The sequence below is a fragment of the Macaca fascicularis genome, chromosome 2, assembly GCF_037993035.2.
Source record: "Macaca fascicularis isolate 582-1 chromosome 2, T2T-MFA8v1.1".
NCBI classification, from domain to species: domain Eukaryota; kingdom Metazoa; phylum Chordata; class Mammalia; order Primates; family Cercopithecidae; genus Macaca; species Macaca fascicularis.
The window spans coordinates 32,707,500-32,732,721 of NC_088376.1; the positions used below are offsets into that span (position 1 = coordinate 32,707,500).

A 25,222-nucleotide genomic window follows, 5' to 3' on the forward strand; every position below is an offset into this window, starting at 1 on the left:
CATTACTGGCAGATGTGAGGAACACTTCTTTTCTATTTTTAAAAGCCGCTTTAAGGTCTACATTTCTGACGCTGCCGGTGGAGCTAGCATTGCCATTTCATCTGGATAGAGTTCCGGTTGGCCAGAATGGGAAAGTTCCCCACAGGGGCCATTTCTAATCGAGCTTTTGCTTTGAGAGCTTGTTTCTTACCTCAGAAAATGTTTAAGGCTTATGAAATATTTACATGTCCTGGGTAAGTCACTTGATCAACAAGATTAAAAACAACAACAACAACAACAACAAAAACCCAAGCCACTACCTTGTGGATGTGTAAAATAGAAACTGACATTTATTTTTGTTTTAGCTTGAGACCAATTGCATACTGAGAGATTTGTTAGAGGAAGATGTGGCTTGAAAAAGATAAATGTGAATAGAAAATACCAGCTAATGTCTCGATGATTGAGGTTTAAGAGGAAGACACTGAGGGAATCTGCCTCTCCTACTTGTTCCACAGTCCCCAGGGTGGAATCTGGTGCCACAGCAGTGGGCTCCTGCCCTTAAGGCAGAAAGGTGGTCCCAGGGCTTGTAGCCTGTGGAAGTGCAAGGCTGTCACCATGATGGCCAGAGTCCGCCCCACAGACCACATACTTTTCCTAGTCCCTCTCATACAAGCGCCCATAGAGAGCTGCCGTCACCAGCCCGGAGGACAGCCCACTCCTCCTCAGGAAATAGTGGTCCTTCTCCCAGCCAAGCTGGTCAGGGACTTCTAGGGTCATCCCCGAGGTCAGAAACAAAGGAAAGATATAGGAAGTACTGAAGTTGCCCCACAGGTGAAACTCGAATATCCCTGTGGCCTCTGTGATCTCCTGTCCACAGGTGCCGAAGCCAAGACCCCCACACCTGACCAAGGCACACACTTGGATGTAGTAAGTGCCATGTACTGTGTGAAGCCCATCAAAGACCCCCAGGGCATACAGCTCTTCGGATAAGGTGGGCCTCTCGTAAAGTAAATAACAGCAGAGGCCATTTGAACAGACGTGGAGATAGCCTTCCTTTCCCCAGACAGGGACCAGGGTGAAATTGTCATACATCATCTCAGAGTGAAATGTGGGAGGAGCATTCATGTTCCACTTGGTGGCTTCATCACAGTGGACTTCCTGAGCATCCTTCTCACAGTACGGATCGCCTGACAAAATTTTTAAAAACTTACTATGGGATGGGTCCGTTTCGCCTGTTGCATTCTCTGCACCAATGAGACCCACTGGATTTTTGGCCACCTGGGCAATTATAAGGTGACTTTCGGGATTCTCCATGTCATGGTACCAAAAGGACTCCAGAGGGGTGTGTATGCCACTCCCTGTCATCCCCAGAACTGGGTGGTGGACATTAGCTGCCAGAACGTTGATGCCAAAGGCAACAGCAAAAGCTTTCTGAATCTCAATTGCTGCCAAGAGTGGGAGCTGGTTCATCCAGGCAGTCGGGTACACAACATGCTTCACCTTGTAGTCTCTGAGGAGTCTGACGGCAGGGTCAAAGAACAATATATCAAAGCACGTGAAGATGCCAAACCTGCCAGCAAAGGGGGTATCAAAGGTGATGTGATCCACGTTAAGAGGAACATCAAACGCTGCCTCAAAGTACAGGTTGTGTTTACGGTAGCGGTCAACAAGGGTTCCCTTATTGCTGAACACGACATTTGTGTTGAACTGGTATCTCCCATCATTTGGGCACCCTGGGTCACTGCTATGACAAGGCTGCTTTGTCCCAAGATTGGCCACCAAGAACATATCTCCCTTGATGGCCATACAACTCAGGCGCTGGAGCACCTAGAGGAAAAAAAGGTATCAATACATGAGCTTTTAAAATCCTTCCTTTTGCTTCTTTTATTTTTTTTTCAAGAGACAGGGTCTTGTTATATTGCCCAGGCTGGACTCAAACTCTTGGCCTCAAGCAATCCTCTCGTCTCAGCCTCCTAAGAAGCTGGGACTACAGGTGTGCACCATTGTACTTGGCTCTCACAATTTTTAAATACAAAACTACTTATATTGTATCCATAATAAACAGCTATCGTATATCAATAAGAAAAAAGCAATCACTACTGAAAATGTGCAAAGGATATAGATAGGTGATTCACAGAAGAACAAAGAAAAATGGCCTGCAAACATCTCAAAACATGCTCAGTCTCATTAGTGAGAGAGAAATGCAAACTAAAGCAACGAGATAGCTATCATTTCTCACCTGCATAAGACTGGCAACAATTCAAAAGATTATTCTTTTTCTTTTCTTTTTTTTTTTTTGAGGCAGGGTCTGGCTCTGTTGCCCAGGCTGGAGTGCAGTGGCACAGTCTTGGCTCACTGCAACCTCTGCCTCCCAGGCTCAAGCCATCCTCCCACCTCAGCCCCCCGAGTGGCTGGGACTACAGGCATGCATCACCACATCCAGCTAATTTTTGTATTTTTTGTAGAGACGAGGTTTCACCATGTTGGCCAGGCAGGTCTCGAACTCATAAGCTCAACCTATCCGCCAGCCTCGGCCTCCTAAAATGCTGGGATTACAGATGTGAACCAACGTGCCCAGGATCAAAAGATTATTCTATCTTGCATTGACCAAAGGATGAAAAAAGAGGCACTCATACTGTATTACTGGGGTTGTAAAGTGAAATCAAAGTTTTTAAGGGGAAATTTGGTACTCTTTAATATCATTTAAAAATGTATATATCCTTTGAGGGATTCCATTTTTTTTTGAGGCGGAGTTTTGCTCCTGTTGCCCAGGCTGGAGTACAGGGGCGCGATCTTGGCTCACCGCAACCCCTGCCTCCTGGGTTCAAGTGATTCTCCTACCTCAGCCTCCTGAGTAGCTGGATTGCAGGCATGCACCACCACCCCTGGCTAATTTTGTATTTTTAGTAGAGATGGGGTTTCTCTATGTTGGTCAGGCTGATCGCAAACTCCCAGCCTCAGGTGATCTGCCCACTTTAGCCTCCCAAAGTGCTGGGATTACAGGAGTGAGTCACCGTACCTGGCCTGAGGGATTTCATTTCTAAAAATTTTATTTTACAGAAAAACTTGAACATGTTTACAAAAATATAATAGCAAACATTTAAAAGTGAATAAGCATATAGTACGCTTAAAAAGAGGATGTCAAGGCCGGGTGCGGTGGCTCACGCCTGTAATCCCAGCACTTTGTAAGGCCGAGGTGGATGGATCACGAGGTCAGGAGATTGAGACCATCCTGGCTAACACGGTGAAATCCCGTCTCTACTAAAATACAAAAAAAAAAAAAAAAATTAGCTGGGCGTGGTGGCAGGCACCTGTAGTCCCAGCTACTCGGGAGGTTGAGGCAGGAGAATGGTGTGAACCTGGGAGGCGGAGCTTGCAGTGAGCCAAGATTGCGCCACTCCAGCCTCGGGGACAGAGCAAGACTGTCTCAAAAAAAAAAAACAAAAACAAAAACAAACAAACAAACAAAAAAAGAGGATGTCAATAACTATGAAATGCATGGAAAAGAATACAGCTGAATGCACATCAAATTGTTGATGGCAGTTTCTCTAAGCAAGGGCATAGGACGAGGGGCAGGCTGTGGTGAAGATGAACTTTTCTTTTTTAACTTTTGGTTTGTTTTGGTTTGGCTTAAGTATACATTCCTGTATTTCTTGTATAATTAATAAATGGAAAGATCCGTAGATGAATAAGATAATTAATAAATGGAAAGATCCGTAGATGAATAAGTGCCTTGTAACGTCAGACATTCTTTAATGGAATGAACATGTGGCACGTGGATCTTTGGGAGTCTGGGTTGGATTTTTGGGATCCTAAGGGCTCCTTTTGATCTCAGTTAACATGTCATAGCTTCTGGTCCCTGACTTAGTTCATCTCTGTGTACCCTCAGCCTATGGAGGAAAAAGGCCAAAATCACCTCCGTGTCATTGAAACGGCGAGGCTCCAGGCATGGGTTCCACCCGACCACCTGGGGAGACGGCATGAAGTCCAAAAATGGATAAATGGATGTTCTTGTAAAGTTGAATCCATGAATGCCATCTTCTGGAAACACTATAATCTGTACACCCTGAAAAGGAAAACATCGAAGAATAGTCTGTTATGAGACGATGGGAAGACCGCTGCATTCGTTCATTCTTCTGTTCATTCACTCGGCAACCATCACGAAGCTACTCTGTACCGGAACCGGAGGCACAGACATAGTGTCTTTACTGTCCTCAGAGACCTTAGTCTTGGGGATGCTGTCTCGCTTCACCTGATCCCCAAGGAACAAAGACAAAGTCCTCTAGGAACAACCATTACCTGTGCCTGGGGTCATGTGAGGGAAGGAGGGAATGAAAGTAAGCTCAGGAGTTTGACAAGCAAATAGCTAGAAAGGATTTAGAGTTCTCAGGGCACCAGGGGAGATGGGGCTGACTACAGGGCCTTGAATACACTGGGCCCATTAACACATGTGGCATCTTCGGTCTGGTGGTTGTCAACTTTCATTGTGCATCTAAATCAGGTGGGGAACTCCTGAAAAGCACTGATGCTGGGGCCCTCCCCTGCGAAGTCTGATTTAATTGACTGTGGGTGGGATACTGGCAACAGTGTTTGTTTAAAGGCCCCCTGGGTGATTCTCATTTGTAGCCAAGGTTAGGACCCACTGGGCCAGTGGGTAAGACGCAAGTGTGTTGATCTCAGCCTGGAAACAAGAACTCACTTGAAATCTCCATTCCCCAGCTGGGAATTAGGAGGCTCCCTTTGGGACTCTGGCCACCCTAAAGGCCTTTTCCCACACCTGGTAACATCCTGTGCTTCCTGGCTGTGATGGCCTGGGGCTCCCTGTGACATTTACAGCAAGCTAAAAAAATACAAACAAACAGGGCAGCCCTCAGCTCTCAGGGCTGGGGCGTCATTCTTCCACTGCTCTCCACTTACAGGGTTTAAAATGTCAAGTCGGGAACACCAGCCCCAGGGAGGAAGGTGGAGAAGGCAGGCAGAGAAGGCATGAATAATTCAAATTAGCAAAGTTTGAGACACTTATTTCTGGAATACATTGCAAACTTTTAAATTTTTTTCCTGGTTATAAAAGCTTCAAAACTTTAAATGTAGAAAATTTGGAAAACAGGGGGAAAAAATCATAATTCTATAACAGATACTTATTGTTAATATTTTGGATATTTTCATTATTTTTTCTCTCTCTGTATACCTGTATATGTGTATATAATGGACATAATAATAAATATATGGTTTTACATCTTGACTTTCCTCATTAAAAATACGACCTTTAAAAATACGACCAAGCATGGTGGCTCATGCCTGTAATCCCAACACTTTGGGAGGCCCAGGTGGGCAGATCACCTGAGCTCAGGAGTTCGAGACCAGCCTGGCCAACATGATGAAACCCCATCTCTATTAAAACTACAAAAATTAGCCAGGCATGGTGGTGTGCACCTGTAATCCCAGCTACTCGGGAGGCTGAGGCAAGAGAATCACTGGAACCTGGGAGGCGGAGGTTGTGGTGAGGTGAGATCACTCCATTGCATTCCAGCCTGGGTGATAGAGTGAAACTCAGTCACACACACACACACACACACACACACACACACACTTTTAAACATACATTTGTAATAGGGCCACATCATATTTAAGAGGACGCCATAGTTTACCCTCTATTATTGGAATTTGAAGTGTCCCCAACTTTTTGTAATAAAAAGAAAACTGTGGTAACCATCTGCATAGTGTGCCTAAAACACTTATTGCATAATTATATACTTCACACAAATCTCTGATTGCATCTCTGATTATTTCTTTGGAAGAAAGTCTTACAAGTGAAATTACTGGGTCAAAGGGTATAAAAATTAGAGTTTTAAGTTTTGTTTTGTTTTCTGAGAGACGGTCTTGGTCTGTCGCCCAGGCTGGAGTGCAGTGTTGTGATCTCGGCTCACTGCAACCTCCGCCTCCTGGGTTCAAGTAATTCTCGTGCCTTAGCCTCCTGAGTAGCTGGGATTACAGACATGCGCCACCACACCTGGCTAAATTTTGTATTTTTAGTAGAGATTTTTAGTAGAGATGGTTTGAGACCATCAGGCTGGTCTCAAACTCCTGAATTCAAGTGATCCGCCCGCTTTGGCCTCCCAAAGTGCTGGGATTACAGGCATACGCCACAGCACCTGGCCTAAAAATTAAACTTTTAAGTTCTTAACACACACCGCCAAACTGCTTTCCAGAAATATTATACCAATGTATGTTCCTTCCAGTACAGTATCATCTCATTGCACACTTAGCAATGAACGTGTAAAGAAAAATTATCACAAACCTAAAAATAAGGCAAAGATGGAGATGCAGGCTTTCCAAATTATACTAGGGTATTGTTTAACAGGCTCACTCCATTATTCTTTAATTAGCTACAGAATGTACCACTGTTTGACTTTGTTATTTAAAAGATCACCTCAAAGATTACAATTGTATTGCCCTATAGGACATTACCCAGTTTTGCATCTATTAGGAAATTCATTTCAACAATCAGTGGACTGACTGATATACACATTTCCATTCCTCAAATTTTCCTTTGAACCAGCTTTACCATCTTACTGGTTCCTTAATTAATGAATTAAATAAAAGCTTTATTCATTCTATATTTGCATGAGTCATCTTTTCAGATTTTTGAAAATTATAGTTGGATAGACATTTTTCTTTATTAAAAACAAAACTTTGAGAGCACCGAATGGTTCTTCACGGAGAAGAACATTGAAATTATGTATACATACTAGATTATTATCAACCAGGAATGAGGAGAGGAACCAAACCTGAGCTGGGGCAAAACTTTGGGTCTGATGTGATGAGGATATCTAGGAAGTAATTTGCATTGCTGATAAATGGCTTCAGCAACTTTCTGGTAGACCTCAATGAGATCAAGAACCCCTTCCTTCTGAGGAATGAAGGTTACAAACCCAAGTGACTGCCCAGCTGAATCACCTTGAAACTGGACTCTGTTTTTCCCCTATGAATGCCTCTACTGAGACAGAAATATAGTCATGCACTGCATAATGACAGTTTGGTCAATGACAGACCACATATGTGATGGTGGTTCCATAAGATTATAGTACTGAATTTTTATTGTACCTTTTCTGTTTACATACACAAATGCTTACCATTTGCTACAACTCTACAGTGTTCAGTGTAACATGCTGTAAAGGTTTATAACCTAGGAACAATGGGCCATACCATATAGCCCAGGTGCATAGTAGGCCCTACCATGTAGGTTTGTGTAAGTATATGCTATGAGGCATGCACAATGACACAATGGCCTAACGATGCATCCTTTCAGAACATATCCCTGTCATTAAGCAATGCATGACTGTATTTCAATTGGTTTGCTCAGGAACCTCTTATAACAACTTTGATATAAAACTTTCACACAAACTTGCTATCAATTTGTCTTAGAAGTTGCTTTAAAACATATAACCAGATTTGCTTAATACCCTGTACATATCTTTGATTTTCAACCCTCAGTACATGTGGCTTGGTCACTTTGTGGCTAAGGTAAGAAAGTGCTTATGGAAGACAAGTCTGCGGCTTGGTGAGCCTGCGTGGCCAGCAGTCTCTGATCCGTGCAGGGTATTAATGTGTCAGGGTTGCGTGTTCTGGGATTTCTCTAGAGACTGGCAAGGGCTCCTGAACCAGTAGTTTCTGTGCTGCTGGTCTGTAAGGGTTGGAAAGTCCAAGACTTAGGACCCAGCTTCCTTTGTTAGCTGATGTTTTTTGCCAGAACACCATGGGCTGTTACTTGTCTGAGTTGAAAGTTGTTTGCATTTACTCCTGTAAATGTATTCATCCTTTTAAATTTATGTAAGGTTTTTCTGTATGCAATTCTCGATTCTTTAAAGAGAGGACAACAAATTACGGTTTTCTACTGTTATGTGAGAACATTAGGCCCCAGCAACACATCATCGTGTAAGGAAAAATGAAAGTGCTGCTGGAAAACAAACCAACACAAAACATAGAACCAGGTATGGGAACTGAGATATCTGTAAATTCTAAAAGTGATCATATCAACAGCTTCATCCTGGTCCTGGAAAACAAATAGAGACGGAGTGATGCTGTGCAGCTGGCGTGGGTTCAACAAAACCGTGTTAAGTGCTTCCTTTGGGGGCAGGTTATGGAAAGGTGAATGCAGGAGAATTCTACAGTCACAGTCTGGGTTTCAGTGTGTCATTTGCCAAATGTCTCAGAATGGTCCGGTGGACAGGGGAGGGAAGCAAGAGGCAGATGACATTTCAGGTGCTGGACTCAGTGCCATGCAGGCAAACATCTCTATCAAGAGAATGCCTGCCCTCTAGGAGATCAGTGTCATCAGGAGGTCTGAGGGCATAGCCTGGGTTTTTTTTACACTGACTTCAGCATAGACATAAATGAGGTGTGTATCAAATGTGTGAATGACGTAAAGGTAACTGATACTTGGGATGTCAGTAAAGATCCCTGAATAGCCCAACAGGCTGGAATGATGAAATTTCACAGCATAAATGTGAAGTCTTGCCCTCAGCTTAAATCAATCACCTTTATAAGTACAGGATGGCAACGGCAGCATGTGTGTCTGCTCGTGTGAAAAGGTGTTTTAGTTGACAGCAAGTGCCTTATACATAACCCACAGTGAGATGTGTGGCTGCCAGCGGTTTGCTGGGGACAACATCTGGAATGAGACAGGTGAGAATTCTCCATCCTGCCCTTGTTAGAATCGGGAGAGCTACATACAGTTCTGAGCACAGAGAACACGTGGAAGTCTTTAGTAGAAGGTTTGGAAACTGAGTCTCCTAAGGAACTGTGGAAGAGACTGAGGATATAGCCTGGGGGACAGATGCTGGGGGTCATGACAGCTGCCCTCAAAGGTGGAGAAGATGGCATGCCGCGGTAAGGGACACGGCCTGCTCCCTTTAGCTGTGAGGACGGAATCGTGGTGGCAGTTACGGGGAGGCTGACTGCTGCTCATTGAAAGGAAGATCTGTCCAGAAGTTCCCACCATTGGAACAAATGGGCCTGTGAGACAGAGTTCTGAGCCACTGAAGGTGTTCAAGGAGAAACCGTACGTCAGGTTGGAACTAAAGAAAAGTGTCACCCTTGCAAAAGTTGATCTTGGTTGGAAAAAAAAGAAGTGTCACCCATCAGAAGCTGGACCAAGTCTTCAAGTTGCCTTTCAACATCATGTTATACACACATACATACCCCCCAAAATCACCCCCAACCCCGCACACATAGCCTTCGTACATGTATTATAGACTAAACTTTTAAAACGTAGCACTTTTTTAATTGCTGTGGCTGTCCAGGCCATCCTGACCGCCCTGCTCTAAGGCAGGGACTGTTTGGGGCAGGACCTGCCGGCAGGGCAGGACCTGCTGGTTCTGCCCTGTACGTTCCCAGAGAGCAGGAAAGCGTTGCTCACAATGAGTTTACATCCTGTTGAGGCACAGCAGAGCTTCCTCAAGCAGCTGCGCTTGGTCACCCTGCACCAGTTACAGCCCAAACTTCCTTTGGGTTTGTGTTTTCCAGCAGGGCATTTTCTTAGGCAACCTCTGGCACCACATTTCCCTCTTTGCCCCCGAGGGGCCTCTCCTTTGTCCCCACCCTTCCTGGAGGGAGCAAGAAATTCAGGTCAACCAGGAAGCCTTCACAAAGGCTGGCACTGACCTTCCCTTTGTCAGCTTGGGGTCTGTTCTGTCTGGGCAAAGATCTCAGACTGTTCACAGTCCGACACAGAGACCGGAAACGAGCCCCAAACAGTCTGAAGGGAGCAAAAGGCATTCTTGCAGATGTTTACTACTTCAGTGAGGCTTTGAATGACTCAGAGAGGTCGTCACGCCCAGTCATCTTCAAATTTTTCTGCACATTAGACTGCCCTGGGGAGCCGGAAAACAATCCCAATGCCCAGTCCACACCCCTTCCACACCAATTACAACGGACTCTCTGGGACCCAGGCAGCATACTGTTTACCACTTGTCTGGTGATTCTTATGTACAACCACACTTGCGAACCGGAGATCTAGTTCTGGGCTTCTCATACTTGCCGTGTTTGAAAGCATCACCTGGGGATCCCGCTAAAACGCACATTCTGATTCGGTAGGTCTGGGGTGCGCTCCAAGATTCTGCATTTCTTTTTCTTTTCTTTTTTTTTTTTTTTTTTTTTTTTTTTGAGGCGGAGTCTCGCTCTGTAGCCCGGGCTGGAGTGCAGTGGCGCAGTCTCGACTCACTGCAAGCTCCGCCTCCCGGGTTCACGCCATCCTCCTGCCTCAGCCTCCCGAGTAGCTGGGACTACAGGCGCCCACCACCGCGCCCGGCTAGTTTTTTGTATTTTTTAATAGAGACGGGGTTTCACCGTGTTAGCCAGATGGTCTCGATCTCCCGACTTCGTGATCCGCCCGTCTCGGCCTCCCAAAGGATTCTACATTTCTAACAAGCTCCCAGGGGATGCTGATGCTGCCAGTCCACGGACCACTCTCTGAGGGGTAAGGCTCCTAATCCAACTGACTAATTCAACTCAGGTTAACTAGCTGGATGATTGGTTTTGTTTTTGTTTTTGTTTTGAGACGGAGTCTCGCTCAGTCGCCCAGGCTGGAGTGCAGTGGCGCAGTCTCGACTCACTGCAAGCTCCGCCTCGCGGGTTCACGCCATTCTCCTGCCTCAGCCTCCCGTGTAGTTGGGACTACAGGCGCCCGCCACCTCGCCCGGCTAATGTTTTGTATTTTTAGTAGAGACAGGGTTTCACCGTGTTAGCCAGGATGGTCTCGATCTCCTGACCTCGTGATCCGCCCGCCTCCGCCTCCCAAAGTGCTGGGATTACAGGCGTGAGCCACCGCACCCAGTCGTTGGATGATTTTTCAGAGGCTGGTAGGAAGCCTAGGATTACCCAAGGGGTAAAGGGATTTACTCAAGGGATAAAGAGCAATTTGCTCTGTTCTACGAGAGAAACTCAGGTTCTGAGAAGCATTCTTGCCTTTTGGGTTGCAGTCATCACTTGCTGTTCATAGATGTCAAGGTTCTGGTTCATGAGCTCCAAGGCCTCCTGGCGGCTGATGAGAGCCAGAGGGTTCGGACTCAAGATGGATGGATGCTCGTACACGGCAGCCACGTAATATTCAGCCTCGTGATGTTCAGCCACGCTCTCCTCCCCGGTGTGGGCTCCCAGGGCAACCACGTAACAGCCGCAGAGGAAAAGAGCAAGCTTACTTCTGGCTCCAGACATAATGCAGACCATAAATCTGGAATGTAATGGGGCAAGGGGAAAACAGCTGAATAAAGAATCCTGCCAAGAATTTAACGTTCGCAGCTGTGATTTATTAATCCCAGCAATTAAACTCACTCGCAGTGATACTGCGGCTCAAAGAGTTTGTTTCATGTTCCTAATAAAAGAGTATGTGTTTCTCTCCAAACACGTAGCAAGCCACATTTAAAATGGCTCACTGTGTTAATAGTCTGGTTTTAGAACATTTCCAAAACAGACTCAACGTTTGCCATGATTTTCTTACCCAGTGTTCAGCAAGACCGTAGTGCATCACTACCCACTTTTCTAGCTGTGCACTTCAATTTTAAGCAATAGTAATTATCCAGATTATTTGACATAATTCTGTGATATATTTCACACTCCACCCTCTGCCCTCTATCCACACAAACACACGACAGGTCAGCCATCCGTAATGTCTGTGATTGTCATGACCCTAATAACACAGCTTGACTTTCCTGACCATCAAAACCTGATGAATTACAATTCTCCTTGCATTTCTTTGGTTAGTAAAAAATACTATGGATAATTCTCCCTCGATTCACAACAAAATTATTTATTTGGTGCCAAGAAACTGCTGACTTCTACATAAATGCCAATAGCTCCTTTCTTTTATAGACAAGCAAAGTCTCCCAATAAAAGCATGTTATTTTTCCTCCTTGAACTTGAGAATCGCCACTGCACATTGTCACTTTCTTAACTCCGTCTCTGTGACTCCAAAACTCTTGCTCAAAAGCCTACTCATTTGGAAATAAAATCCTTTTTGCAGTGATAAAATGCAATTTTCTAGAAAATAAACTACAAATTTCCAGAAAGTAAACTCAGTTTCATAGCTTCTACCAGAAAAGACTAGAAGTAAATGACACTTCTGTGTGTCTCCTCCTACCTCCCAGAATAGGAATGTTTCTTTCTAAACAGTGTGTGTTACTGAGTGTTTGAGAGTAAATAGTCCAATTCTGCCTTTAAAAATCAGGCTGGCCTCCCAGCTGAAGCATCCTCTCAGGCAGAGATTTACTGGGTAGTGTGCCAAAGCCAGGCCACCTGCCCCTGGAGATGTCCTGGGGCTGACCAACTGCCCAGGAATCTGGATTAAAAGTCAAGATAACAAAGACAAATCCAAGAATCATACTGCTGCCCTTTAAAAAGAAAATGACACCCTGTCCAAGTCTTGACTCATAACTCCTGTGTTTGCATTTTAAAACCAAACTCCCTCAGCTACAAATTTATTTATTTTTTTGTCAAAAGTTCCAGAAACAAACCAGTTATTTTCATCAATAGACTAAGAACCAGGAATGCTCATCTTGGCAAAATTAGATATTCCTCAGAATGAGAAGTATTCTCCCACCCCAACCCTGCTCCATCTCAAACTGTTACTTCTTTCCCCAGGGAATAAATGTACCATCCAAACAGCAAACCCCAGGATTTGTTGCCATTCATCTGGGACACTGTAAACAATGTTTTAAGATAAGAACAAGGAGCTTTTGAGTGAGTAGTCATGAGTTTTTGAGTAGAAACAAAAGTATAATTGATAAGCTTTCTTATCTGAATTTTGCCTCTAAAGACAAGCAAGGAATAATTTAAAATGTCTCAGAAATCCATTTTTCCATTCCATCTCTGGTTTCACAGTGATAACAGAGAGCGGTTTTTGGGGCGAACTTTCATCTTCAAAGTCATACTGACAATATTTCTGAAGTATAAGGTAAAGGCCTCACTAAGAGGTGTGGAAACTGAGGCCAGGAGAGGAGGGTATGAACCAGTCCCCAGTGGAGGCAGGTCAGGAGTGCCTGGGGCCAAGAGTGGCATTCACATTAATTACATCTCTTTCTCAGCTGAGAGCTGGGTACTACCGATGTTGGGGTACAGAGTATTTGTTTAAGCCTGAAGAACTTGCAATCCAGCAAAACAAGGAAACCACAGAACCTGCAAGGTATCACATTTCTTTCTATCTTGAGAAAATAAAATTTATTTTACCAAAGGAGCCTAGTAGGAGAGCTCTAAGCAGCAATCATTTGTGTGTGAACAAAGGCAGGTCGATAATAAGAGGTTATGCAGATTCAACCAGGTATTCATGCTTGAAAGAACCAAGCTTAATGAGGTAGAAGAGAATGAGTAATTACAACAAAAATAGGTCTAGTCAGCCGGCCCTCAGTATCCATTGTTTCTGCATCCATGGATTCTACCAACCTTGGATTGAAATTACTGGGGCAGGAGGGGGAGAGGGGAGTCCAATAAAATAATAGCACAACAATAAAAAAAAAAGCAATTTAAAAAATACAGTACAACAATTATTTATATAGCATTTAGATTGTATTAGGTAGTGTAAGGGATCTAGAGATGATTTGAAGTGTACAGGAGGAAGTGTTTATACGTAAATTCTACACTATTTGATATAAGGAACTTGAGCATCTGAGGGTTTTGGTATCCACAGGGGTCCTGGAACCAGTCCCAACAGATACTGAGGGACAACTGAACATCAATTTGCCCTTCCCAAGGAAACATTTTATCCAAATTAGCAAATGCTGCTTTTCTCTCTTTGGCATCACAGATACCTTCTCAGAAAAAAGTAAACAGGGCCAGCGGCAAGGACTCTGAAGGACTCAGCAGGCTGCAACGGGAGGTGCTCAGTTGTAAAGTGGCAGGACTAGAGGTAGGACTGGAGGGGCCCAGCCTTCCAGCAGCTACCAGGTGCTGGCCCATGAGGTTATGCACAGGACGACTGGGGTGTGGGGCTTCCCTGGGAACAAGGGGCCCTGGAAGTCATGGGGTTCTTGGAAATACAGCAGCTGGCCCATCTTTAGAGCTGGTCAGGACCTGGACCATAAAGAAAATGGTAACTAGAGGTGTGACATGGTGGCAATGTACTTGCTTTCATTGAAGGGCATCTGACATAGGAGAGTAAACTGCAGGAAGGGCCCAGTGTGAATGCACAGTTGAGGCGGCGACCATGTGCATGCCCTCTGAGATGAGGGCCTTGGTTCGTGGGGTACACTGAACCCCACTTCCAGGGAACAACAGAACCAGGAGGGTGTTGGCTTCAGACAGCCATGCAATTCCCAACTGTGGGCCAGCCCCAGGGGTAGGTGTCAGGGGTCCAGCAGTGGACAAGACAGACCCTTCCTCGTGGGGCCCGTGCTCTGGATAACCATGTCAGATGGTGAGTAAGTGCAAAGGAGAAATGAGGCAGTGAAGGTGGTAAGGTGAAGCGAGGGGGACAATTTTAAGCAGTGTGGTCAAGGAAGGCCTCGATGAGAGGGTGATGTTTGAACAGAGGCCTGAAGGGGCTTCAGGAGGAAGTCACGTGGGTCTGCGGAGTGACAGCACAGCAGGCAGAGAGCCTGAGGCAGGAACATGCCTCACAGGTGCAAGAAACAGCAAGGACGACAGGGGGCTGGAGCCAAGGGGACAAGGAGAAAGTGGCAGCAAAAGGAATCACAGAGAGAGAAATGACAGGGACCTGCCCAGTGGTCTCCTAACATCCCCCTGCATTTGTCCTCATCCTCTTCCATTCTGGACTCATAAGAGCAGCCAATGAGATCCAGAGAAAGCGTGAGTCTACCAAGGTGCACCTCTGAAACTCTTCCAGTGACTCCCCGGTTCATGCAGCATAGAAGTCAAAATCCTTACAATAAGCCAATAGGAAGCAGCCGCGAGACAGGAAACACTTGGCAGGTGGGGAGAGCGGCAGAGTGGTATCTTGAAGCAAGCATCCTGATCTCAGATGGCCCTACAGAAGCTCTGTTTCTCATTTCATAAGGAAAACATTCCCCCAACACCACTCCTGATCAGGAAGGTTCTTTCCATCTAAGAGGAAAAATCAGTCTCAATTACATGGAAATTTATTTTGTATAAATTTGGTAACATGTCAATCACTAGATATTTTTACACACAAGGGATTTTTCCCCACCTTGCTAAATGATTCATCTTAATAATTAGCTATGTTTCCTTCCTAGTCATGCTATTACAATAGTGTCTTCTGCAATAAGATGAAAGGGATTATTATTAAGCCATTCTTAATAATTTCAGAGGCAGATATATACATTAAAAATATTTTAAAGATACATAAAACATCTTTTTAAATAAAAGTTCTTGTCATTCTTTACTTGTCAGGGAGAACAGCAGTCCTATGATTGGGAAAGGAGGCAGGAAAAGTTGGCAGAGGAAATGTCACATCCTGTGGAACAAAGCCTGAGGGACCTGCTAAGTCATTAGGAGTCGGCATAGTATACATTTCTATGTGTAGTGACTGAATGCCAAGAAAAACATTGGGAAGTTCCAACAGTTTTTAAATTATTCTCATGAATTTTGTGACTTCATTGTCTAAATTATTTTACATAAACAGGAGAAATAATGTCTATCTCCACCTAATTAATATGATCTGAATTTAAAGAAATCACAAAAATGATCTTTTATTTCCCAGAAAATCTTCTCTTGCTTCTTGTTATCTGATTGTCGCATCTGAGCGTGCTGGTCATGAGCTTGTCCGTGACTGGCCCCGGAACAAGAAGCTCCACAATGGTTCTCGCGTGGGCAGCTTTGTTTAAACCCACCCACTACCAAGACGTTTGATGTCTCATTCGGAAAGGTCAAGTGTAAACACTTGTGAGTGGCAGCTGATATTTAAGCCTGAACTCACCAGCAACCGTGAATAAGTTATCAAGCTAATATGTCCTCTGAGTTGAGGTGGTAAATTGTAATTTCACTTTTTAAAAAATTCCAGCTGTTATTTTCAAAAAAGAGAATGATATACAGAAGTGTAACTGTGCACTGTTCCTTTGATTAGCCAGTTTCTGCTCCACTGGCTAGAATAATTTATCCTAGGAAACTAAATGTGCAATCAAAGGATCTTGACATTTCAACCGAAACATGTTATCTTTCTTTTCCTCAAATGAGAAACTGCCTTCACAATTTAAGTCAAATAAAACTTCGTCCTGAAATACCTAGGTATTTAATGTAAGAAGGCTTTTTTTGCATGTGGAATTTGAATAACAGTCTGTCTTTCACTTTCTGTAGACAGAAGGAACCCCAGCGGAGACGGATTCTCAGACAGTTGCTACTGCCACTCTGTGGACAAACTGAGTATCATTAACCCAAGTGGCTACGCATGTGACCTTAGGTATCGCGATAGCAGAGACATTCTTAAGCAGTAAATGGATGGCTTTTTCCCTCCTTTCCTTCTCCATTTCTAATACTTAATCTATCTCTTTTACAGTTAAAGAAGACCCAGAAAGCATTGATTTTCAAGATTTGAGTTTCATGAAAGCTGTTTTTTATTCACCACACTCCCACAATGGCATCTTTTATAGTCACAAGTTCGAATTCGTTGCAATTTCATAGAATATGACTGGATGTAAAAAGTGATGCTGTCCATTCCCCTGTGACACACAGCGTCTGCCTGGGGAAATCTGTCTGAATTAAGGGATCTACAATCAATGCCACATTGCATTTTACATGCAACATAAGCCGTTTGAATATCCATTATTATTATTTTTTTATCTTCCTGCAACACAAAGCAGAGAAAGCAGATGGTAAATATCCCATTTTCATGGTGAGGGAAAACTCCAGGACTGGTTAGTAATGAGAATAAGACTGGGAGCCAGGTCTCCCGGCTTCTGGTCCAGCCTGCCTAGTGCATGCTGAAGAACCAGGGCAATTTAGTGGTCAAGCTTTAACGACCACTGCGGAGGTGAAACCCTGTCTGTACTAAAAATACAAAAAGTTAGATGGGCGTGGTGGCACGTGCCTGTAATCCCAGCTACTCAGGAGGCTGAGGCAGGAGAATCGCTTGAACCCGGGAGGTGGAGGTTGCAGTGAGCCTAGATCGCACCATTGCACTCCAGCCTGGGCGACAGAGTGAGACTCTGTCTCAAAACAAAACAAAACAAAACAACCACTGCAGAGTCTTCAATATGCTGTGGGGGAAGTAAGCAGAAATTTCAAGGTAGCTCTCCCAAGGGAGATTCTGGGTGATCAGACCAGAGCAGAGGGTCTCAAATGTGAGCATGCCATCAGAGTCACCCGAGGACTTGAACACACAGATCTCTGGAGCCCATGCCTGAAAGTTTTGATTGAGTAGGTATGGAATAGGGTCTGAGAATCTGCATTTTATGGCAAATTCCCAGGTGATGCTGATGCTCCTGGTCTGAGTCACACTTGGAGAAGCACTTGAGGAGAAGATAAAGGAATGTATATCCTCTATTCTGACTCCTATCTTTGCCTTATGTCAAAGAAAGATATGAGTCAGAAACATCATCTTCATTTCTCAGGTGCCTCTCCAATAGGGCTGATGGAATTTGGGCAGATTTCAAAGTGTTTCTACCATATTGAGTGAAAATAAGCAGCAAAGAAAGCATTAAACACTCAAACTAGAGGGAAAAATCTCCCTAAGCAACTTGATGCAGGTCAGTTAAAGGACTCAGTGCTTGTCTTAGCCATGGCAGGAATACCATTGAAGAACCCGGTTGTTATTGGTTTTTGCTTAAAGTTCCTGATTTTAAAAAAGGTGGGGGGCAATATGGTAGACTAGATAATCTGAAATATCTTTCAACCATATCCTGCAAAAATGGAACAGATTATTTTTAAATGCATATTTGAGTTTGCAGGAAAGTTAAAGGAAATCCTGAGTGGTCGAAAATGAACTGTGAAAAAGTTTTAAACTATTGATTGGAGACCTTGACCAGGCAGCAAGGAAAATACACACACATAAAGCTTTTCCACCGTCAGTCAGTCCTGGGACACATGAATGGTGGGGGCACTTCTAGCTACTCTGTTCTTCTGGAATGCTTATGGTTTCCAAAAACCATCATCGAATTCTCTGAAATGAGTTTCAATGAGTGTCAGCAAGGTATTGCTTTTAAAAGCCTTTGGGAAATTTCTCCCCCATTTCCTTCTTGGACTACCTGAAAGAACCACCTTCTAGATAATGTGGACCTGAGGGCTTGACATCCATAAGAAAAAAAACCAGTGCGTGGAAAATGTGACGTCCTAGAACCACATGTCAAAATTTTCAGGGAAGATGTGCTCAGAAATGTGGGCAATGTAATGGCTTTTTGTGATTATTAAACATATGATGGACACAATATTGCTGATTGTATAGTGCATACAACATCTCTAGATGTATGATGGGTGCAACATAACTGTATGATGGATGCAACCTCACTAAGCCTGTGATGGATACAGAATCTCTAAGCCTGTGGTGGATGTAACCTCTCTAAGCCTGTGGTGGATACAGTGTCACTACATCAAGTCCCATTACCCTTGTGCTCATCTCTGCCAGTACTCAGGAGTGAAAAACGCAGATGAAGATGGTCAGGATGCAGAGTGGAGAACAATGTGGTGGGTAATAGGGCCAAGGAACCCTGTTCCCCCAAATCAAAAGAATAATCCTTGAGGCCAGGCATGGTGACTCACACCTGTAATCCCAGCACTTTGGGAGGCCAAGGTGGGTGGATCAGCTGAGGTCAGGAGTTCAGGACCAGCCTGGCCAACATGGTGAAACCCCAACTCTACTAAAAGTACAAAAAAATTAGCTAGGCATGGTGGTGGGCGCTGTAATCCTAGCTACATGGGAGGCAGGGGAATAGCTTGAACCTGGGAGGCAGAGGTTGCAGTGAGCCATGATCATGCCATCGCACTCCAGCCTGGGCAATAAGAGCGAAACTCCATCTCAAAAAACAAAACAAAACAAAAGAACAACCCTTAACAGGGTAGCTAGAAACGCCAACACTGGATGACAGTAGAAATTATGAAGGAAAAAAATTAAAAAGCTGAAGTAAACCACAGTGCTGGAAATAACATGCCAAAGGCCACCTTCGCTCGTACTGAGGCCAAGAGGTATATATTTGGGAGAGGCATAGTCAAAATTACCAAGAGAGGCCAGGCATGGTAGCTCATGCCTGTCATCCCAACACTTTGGGAGGCTGAGACAGGAGGATTGCTTGAGCCCAGGAGTTTGAAACTAGCCTGGGCAACATGGAGAAACACTGTCTCTACCAAAAAGAAAATTTTAATTAGCTGGGCATGGTGGCATGCACTTGTAGTCCCAGCTACTTGGAAGGCTGAGGTGGGAGGATCGCTTGAGCCTGGGAGGCAGGGGTTGCAGTAAGCTGTGATTGCAAGACCCTGTCTTAAGAAGAACAGCAAAAAGCAGGCAAAAAGCAGGGGATCCTGGTGCTGTAGCTTCTGAGAACCTGTGGAGGTGCTCTTGATCCATGTGTGGTAGGAAGCACGGTGAGGCGTGCAGCGGCTGCTCAGGGGTGTTTGCTTGGAGGGCAGAGCTCAATCCAGAATGATGGTAACCTTCCCAGATCTATTCACCAACCTGGCTCTCTTCTTCACCCACGGCATGCCAGATGCGCAGAGAAATGATTAGTATCTCTATCTTTGCCTCTCTTCCTGGAGGCATTGGATATTTTGGTTTTCTTCTGCTTTGGTCAAATGAGTAACTATTTGCATGCCTTTTTTCCTCTGACAGATGGTTCCAAGTCAGCCATAGCTGCATTCTGGTTCTAACACATTTCTGCATTCTGGCCCTGTGCCATCTAGACTCTTAGTAGGACAGACATATGACTAGCTCCCCTATGTCCTATAGCTTCTTTTTTTTTTTTCTTTTTTGAGACAGGGTCTTGCTCTGTCACCCAGGCTGGAGTACAGTGGCGTGATCATAGCTCGCAGCAGCCTCAAACTCCTAGGTTCAAGTGATTCCTCCCCAAGAGCCTCTCAAGTAGCTGGGACTACAGTGCACGCTACCATGTGTGACTAATTTTTAAATTTTTTGTAGAGATGGGGTCTTGCTATGTGGCTCAGGCTAGTCTTGAACTCCAGGCCTCAAGCAATCCTCTCACCTAAAGTGCTGGGATTATGGCTGTGAGCCACCATGCCTGGCCTCTGTCCTACAGCTTTACCTGGCATGAAAGTCCGAGGCCTGCAGAGCTGGGGCTCCCTGAGGGTGTTGGGAGTACAGGGTTGCATACCAGAGGCTTCAGCGTCTTCCATGATAGTTGTAGGTGCAACATTCCTCAGCACTAGAGGCAAAGCAGAGGATCTTCTAGCGCCTTTTGTGAAGAAGTTACTCTTAAAGTAGGAGGGGACTGATACTCATAGCCAGGATTTTACCCAAATCTGTTCTGACCAAAAGCCCACATGCTTTTTAATGCAACCACACTCAAAACAGTGGTGGTGGTGGGGGAGGTTGATTGAATATGATACTAGGATGACTAAATAACAATAGGAATAATAGCATCTTAGGCCATACACAAAAATATACTCAAAATCAGAAGCTGAATATCAAATGTTAGAAAAACTAGCATAAATTAGAATTAGGTATCAGATACTTGAAACAACTTTCTAAAATTTGGAACAATTAAAAGAAGAAACAGATTGACAAATTAAAATTTACATGTCAAATATAAACATCAAGACAACACTTATAAACAGGCAATGAACAAGAACAGATTTTAACAAGAAAATAAATCATAAACAAACACTTTGGAAGGCTTTGAATTTATGTACAAAATAAAAAATTAAAACTGGTACTACTCAAAATATTAATTTTGAGTATACTAAGGGATAAACTAGTATAGTGATAAAGAATAGCAATGTCTTCCTAGTATAAACAAGCTTGAAAACTCATATTATGAATCACAAACAGTGTATTTCTGGGATTTTATCTTAGGAAGTCATTCAAAAGAAGGAAAAAAGGTGTTTGCTGAAGTAATGGCATACCATGGAGGTAAAGAATACAGGCTTTTGATCTTCCGCATATCTGAGTTGAAATCCTGCTCTGATGCTTACTTGTTACATAATCTTGTTATATTTAACATAACTAAACTTAAATTCCTTCCTCAATAAGTTGAAATGAAAACATCTGATGTGGCTGGGTATGGTGGCTCACATCTGTAATCCCAGCGCTTTGGGAGGGCAAGGTGGGAGGACTGCTTGAGGCTAGGAGTTCAAGACCAGCCTGGAAAACATAGTGAGACCCTCTCTATAAAAATGTGAAAAACATTAGCAGAACATGGTGGCACACACCTGTAGTCCCAGCTACTTGGGAGGTTCAGGTGGGAGGATCACCTGAGTCCAGGAGTTCAAGACTGCAGTGAGCCATAACTGCACAACTGCACTCCAACCTGGGCAACATAGTGAGACCCCCATCTCTACCAAAAAAAAGTTAAAATCCGATATAAAATGCCTCATGTTTAGTAAGTTGAGGCTAGCTGAAACTGAAGAATGAATCCCAACAGAAGACAGCTAGAAACAAACAATATCCAATAGGAAGAAAATTAGGAAAATGAATGAATATCAGTCAGGTGGAATATTAAACAAAAATTTAAAAAATAATTGTGAAGATTCTGAAAATAAAATATGCTTAAGGTGTGCTAAACACTTAATGAAAATTTTTATACATTTACTGTGATAATAGCTAAGTTAAAATGTATGCATGTAAACAAAGATTGAAAATCAATGCGAATAAATGAAAACATGAAGGTTATTTTACAAGGATTTAAAATGTCTTCTTCAATGTTACACTGTTTTTCTAATAAATGAAAACCATAAGGAAAAAAAATAAATTACTGGCTGACTTCAGGTTTTCAGTCCAGCCTGTAAGGAGCTTGGAAGTTGCCACTCCATCCTAACAGGAGGAACACTAAACAAGCTAAAAACCAACAACTCTTCCTAGATAGATCAGAGAATTGAGGTCACAGGGCAAACTGCTGTCCCCAGTATTAGAGAAACACACAAGTGAATTCAGAGTCACAAGTTAGCAAAGCACAAACCCACAAGCAGAACCTCCACAGGAAAACCTAAAATGCAACTGATGAATTGCTGGACGCTCAGGATGAGTCAGTTAAAAAGTCCAGAGGGGGCCAAGCACGGTGGCTTACGCCTATAATCCCAGAACTTTGGGAGGCTGACGCGGGCAGATCATGAGGTCAAGAGATCGAGACCATCCTGGCCAACATGGTGAAACCCTGTCTCTACTAAAAATACAAAAATTAGCTGGGCGTGGTGGTGTGTGCCTGTAGTCCCAGCTACTCAGGAGCCTGAGGCAGGAGAATTGCTTGAACCTGGGAGGCGGAGATTGCAGTGAGCCAAGATCATGCCACTGCACTCCAGTCTGGCAAGAGAGCGGGACTCCGTCTCAAAACAGACAGATAAAAAATAAAAATAAAAATAAAAAATAAAAAAAACTCCAGAGGGGCCCAGACTTAGATGGAGACACCCACACTTTTGTAAGTTTTACCTGTAGGAGCTCTACCAGGTTCTCACAACGAAGACTGGAGTAAAAATCCTCCCATGCTTCTGCCACAGGAAGAAGGAAAGTAAAAAAGCATTCTGGTCTTTAGCAGGCCTCTCCTCGAGAGAAACTGTTTTTACCTGAGCCTAACTTATTGGGGTTTTATCAAAGCTTAACTGACCTGGGGGAAGGGAAATACCGAACTCTAGCCCCATTCTGTCCCACGTGAGTGGAGCTGGGGGCTGAGAAGCACTTATAAAGTTCACAGTCCAGAAACACTGGCTCCCTAAAGACTGAGGCCTAATTATAAGACAACAGAACACTTTCCCTCCCACCACATTTCAATTAAATGCCTTTTTACTGCAGTGCCTTTACTCAATACATCGTGTCCAACTTCCAACAAAAAATTACAAGGTATACTTAAAGGTAAAAAAATTGAGTTTGAAAACAGAGCAGGCATCAGAACCAGAGTCAGGCCAGGTGCAGTAACTCATGTCTGTAATCCCAGCACTTTGGAAGGTCAAGGTAGGTGGATAGCTTGAGGCTACGAGTTCAAGGCCAGGAGTTCAAGACCAGCCTGACCAACATGGTGAAACCCTGTCTTCACTAAAAATATAAAAATTGTCCAGGCATGGTGGCACATGCCTGTAGTCCCAGCTACTTGGGAGGCTGAGGCACAAAAATTGCTGGAACCCAGGAGGTGGAGGTTGCACTGAGCTGATATCACACCACTGCACTCCAGCCTGGGTGACAGAGCAAGACTTTATCTAAAAACAAACAAACAAAACAAAACAAAAAAACCAGAAGAACCAGAGTCAGATATGGCAGGGATGTTGTAATTATCAGACTAGCAATTTAAAATATATATGATGAATATGCCAAAGGCTCTACTGGAAAAAAACAAAACAAAACAAAACAGACAACATGCAAGAACAAATAGGTAATCTAAGCAGGTAGATGGAAATTCTAAGAAAGAATCAAAAAAGAAATGCTTGAGATTAAAAAACACTAACAGAAATGAAGAATCGCTTTAATGGATTCATTAGTAGATTGGACATGGCTAAGGAAGGAATCCCTGAGCTTGAGAATATGACAATAGAAATGCCCAAAACTGAAAAGCAAAGAGAAAAAAGATGGAAAAAAAGGAAAAAAATCAACAAACAGTGGAACTACAAAGGTTATAAATATGTACAATGGGAATACCAGAAGGAGAAAGAATAGAAGCAATATCTGAGGCAATAATGACTGAGAATTTCCCCAGATTAATATCAGACACCAATCCACCAAACCATCAGACATCAGACCCAGGAAGCTCAGAGAACACCAAGCAGGTTAACTTCCAAAAATGAAAATAAAAAATAAAAAAAATGCATGCAGGCAAATCATATTCAAATTGCAGAAAAGCAAAGATAAAGAAAAAAATCCTGAAAGAAGCCAGAGGGGAAAAAAAACATCTTATATATAGAGAAGCAAAGATAAGAAAGATATCTGACTTTTCAGAAATCATGCAAACAATAAGATAGTGATGTGAAATATTTAAAGTGTTGAGAGGAAAAAAGTACCTACCTAGCATTGTATGTCTGTATTAGCCAATTCTCACACTGCTATAAAGAACTACCTGAAGCTGGGTAATTTATGAAGAAAAGAGGTTCCACAGGCTGTACAAGAGGCATGGCTGGGAGGCCTCAGGAAACTCAGAATCATGGCAGAAGGGCAAAGGGGAAGCAAGCGCATCTTCACGTGGTGGCAGAAGACAGAGAGAGCTAAGTGGGAAGTGCTACACACTTTTAAACAACCAGATCTCATGAGAACTCTGTCATGAGACAGCACTAGGGGGATAGTGCTAAACTGTTAGAAACCATCCACATGATCCAATCACCTCCCACCAGGCCACACCTTCAATACTCGGGATCACAGTTCAACATGAGATTTGGGTGGGAACACAGAGCTAAACCATATCAACATCCTACAAAATTAACCTTCAAAAGCAGAGAAATAAGATACTTTCAGACAAAACCATGCGACAATATCACATAAAATGTTCAATTAAAACACCAAAACTCGGAAAAAGAGTGGAAGACAAAAACAGGAACAATGAACAAAGGCGGCAAGTAGAAAAAAGTAACAAATATGGTAGATAATAATCCAATTATATCAATAATCACTTTAAAAGTCAATGGTCTAAATATATCAAATCAAAACAAGAGATTGTTACAGTAGATAAAAAACATGACTCAACTATATGTTGTCTACAAGAAACCCACTTTAAATATAAAGACACATGTAGATTGTGTAGTAAATGGATGGATATACCATCCTAATAGTAACTGATATGGTTTGGCTGTGTCCCCACCCAAATCTCACCTTGAATTGTAGTAATCCCCATGTGTCAAAGGTGGAGCCACGTGGAGATAATTGAATCATGGGGGTGGTTTCCCGCATACTGTTCTTGTGGTAGTGAGTAAGTCTCATGAAATCTGATGGTTTTATAAACAGAAGTTCCTCTGCACAAACTCTCTTGCCTGCTGCCATGTAAGACGTGACTTTGCTCCTCATTTGCCTTCTGCCATGATTGTGATGCCTACCCAGCCATATGGAACTGTGAGTCCATTAAACCTCTTTCCTTTATAAATTACCCAGTGTCAGGTATGTCGTTATTAACAGCATGAAAACAGACTAACAGTCATCAAGAGAAAGCAGGAATAGCTATATAAATTTCAGACACAGCTGACTTTAGACCAAGGAAAGTTATCAGGATTA

General features: G+C 43.4%; 1 protein-coding gene across 3 annotated transcripts in view; it reads right to left on the reverse strand.

The window, feature by feature from the left end:
• Positions 1-303: 303 nt before the first annotated feature.
• The window catches only part of BTD (biotinidase), a 44,923-nt gene continuing 20,004 nt past the window's right edge, over positions 304-25,222 (reverse strand). Inside the window, exons 1-4 of one of the 3 annotated variants that reach the window (XM_065539371.2) lie at positions 22,469-22,583; positions 10,945-11,209; positions 3,896-4,045; positions 304-1,806 (exon numbers count right to left, since the gene is read on the reverse strand). In XM_065539371.2, coding sequence (XP_065395443.1) covers positions 634-1,806; positions 3,896-4,045; positions 10,945-11,205 — 1,584 coding nt within the window. In that variant the 5' untranslated portion in view covers positions 11,206-11,209; positions 22,469-22,583 and the 3' untranslated portion in view covers positions 304-633. Of the gene's footprint in view, positions 1,807-3,895; positions 4,046-9,642; positions 9,862-10,944; positions 11,210-22,468; positions 22,584-25,222 lie in introns of those variants that run through there. The other 2 variants (XM_005545710.5, XM_045385166.3) reach the window with 2 other exon arrangements.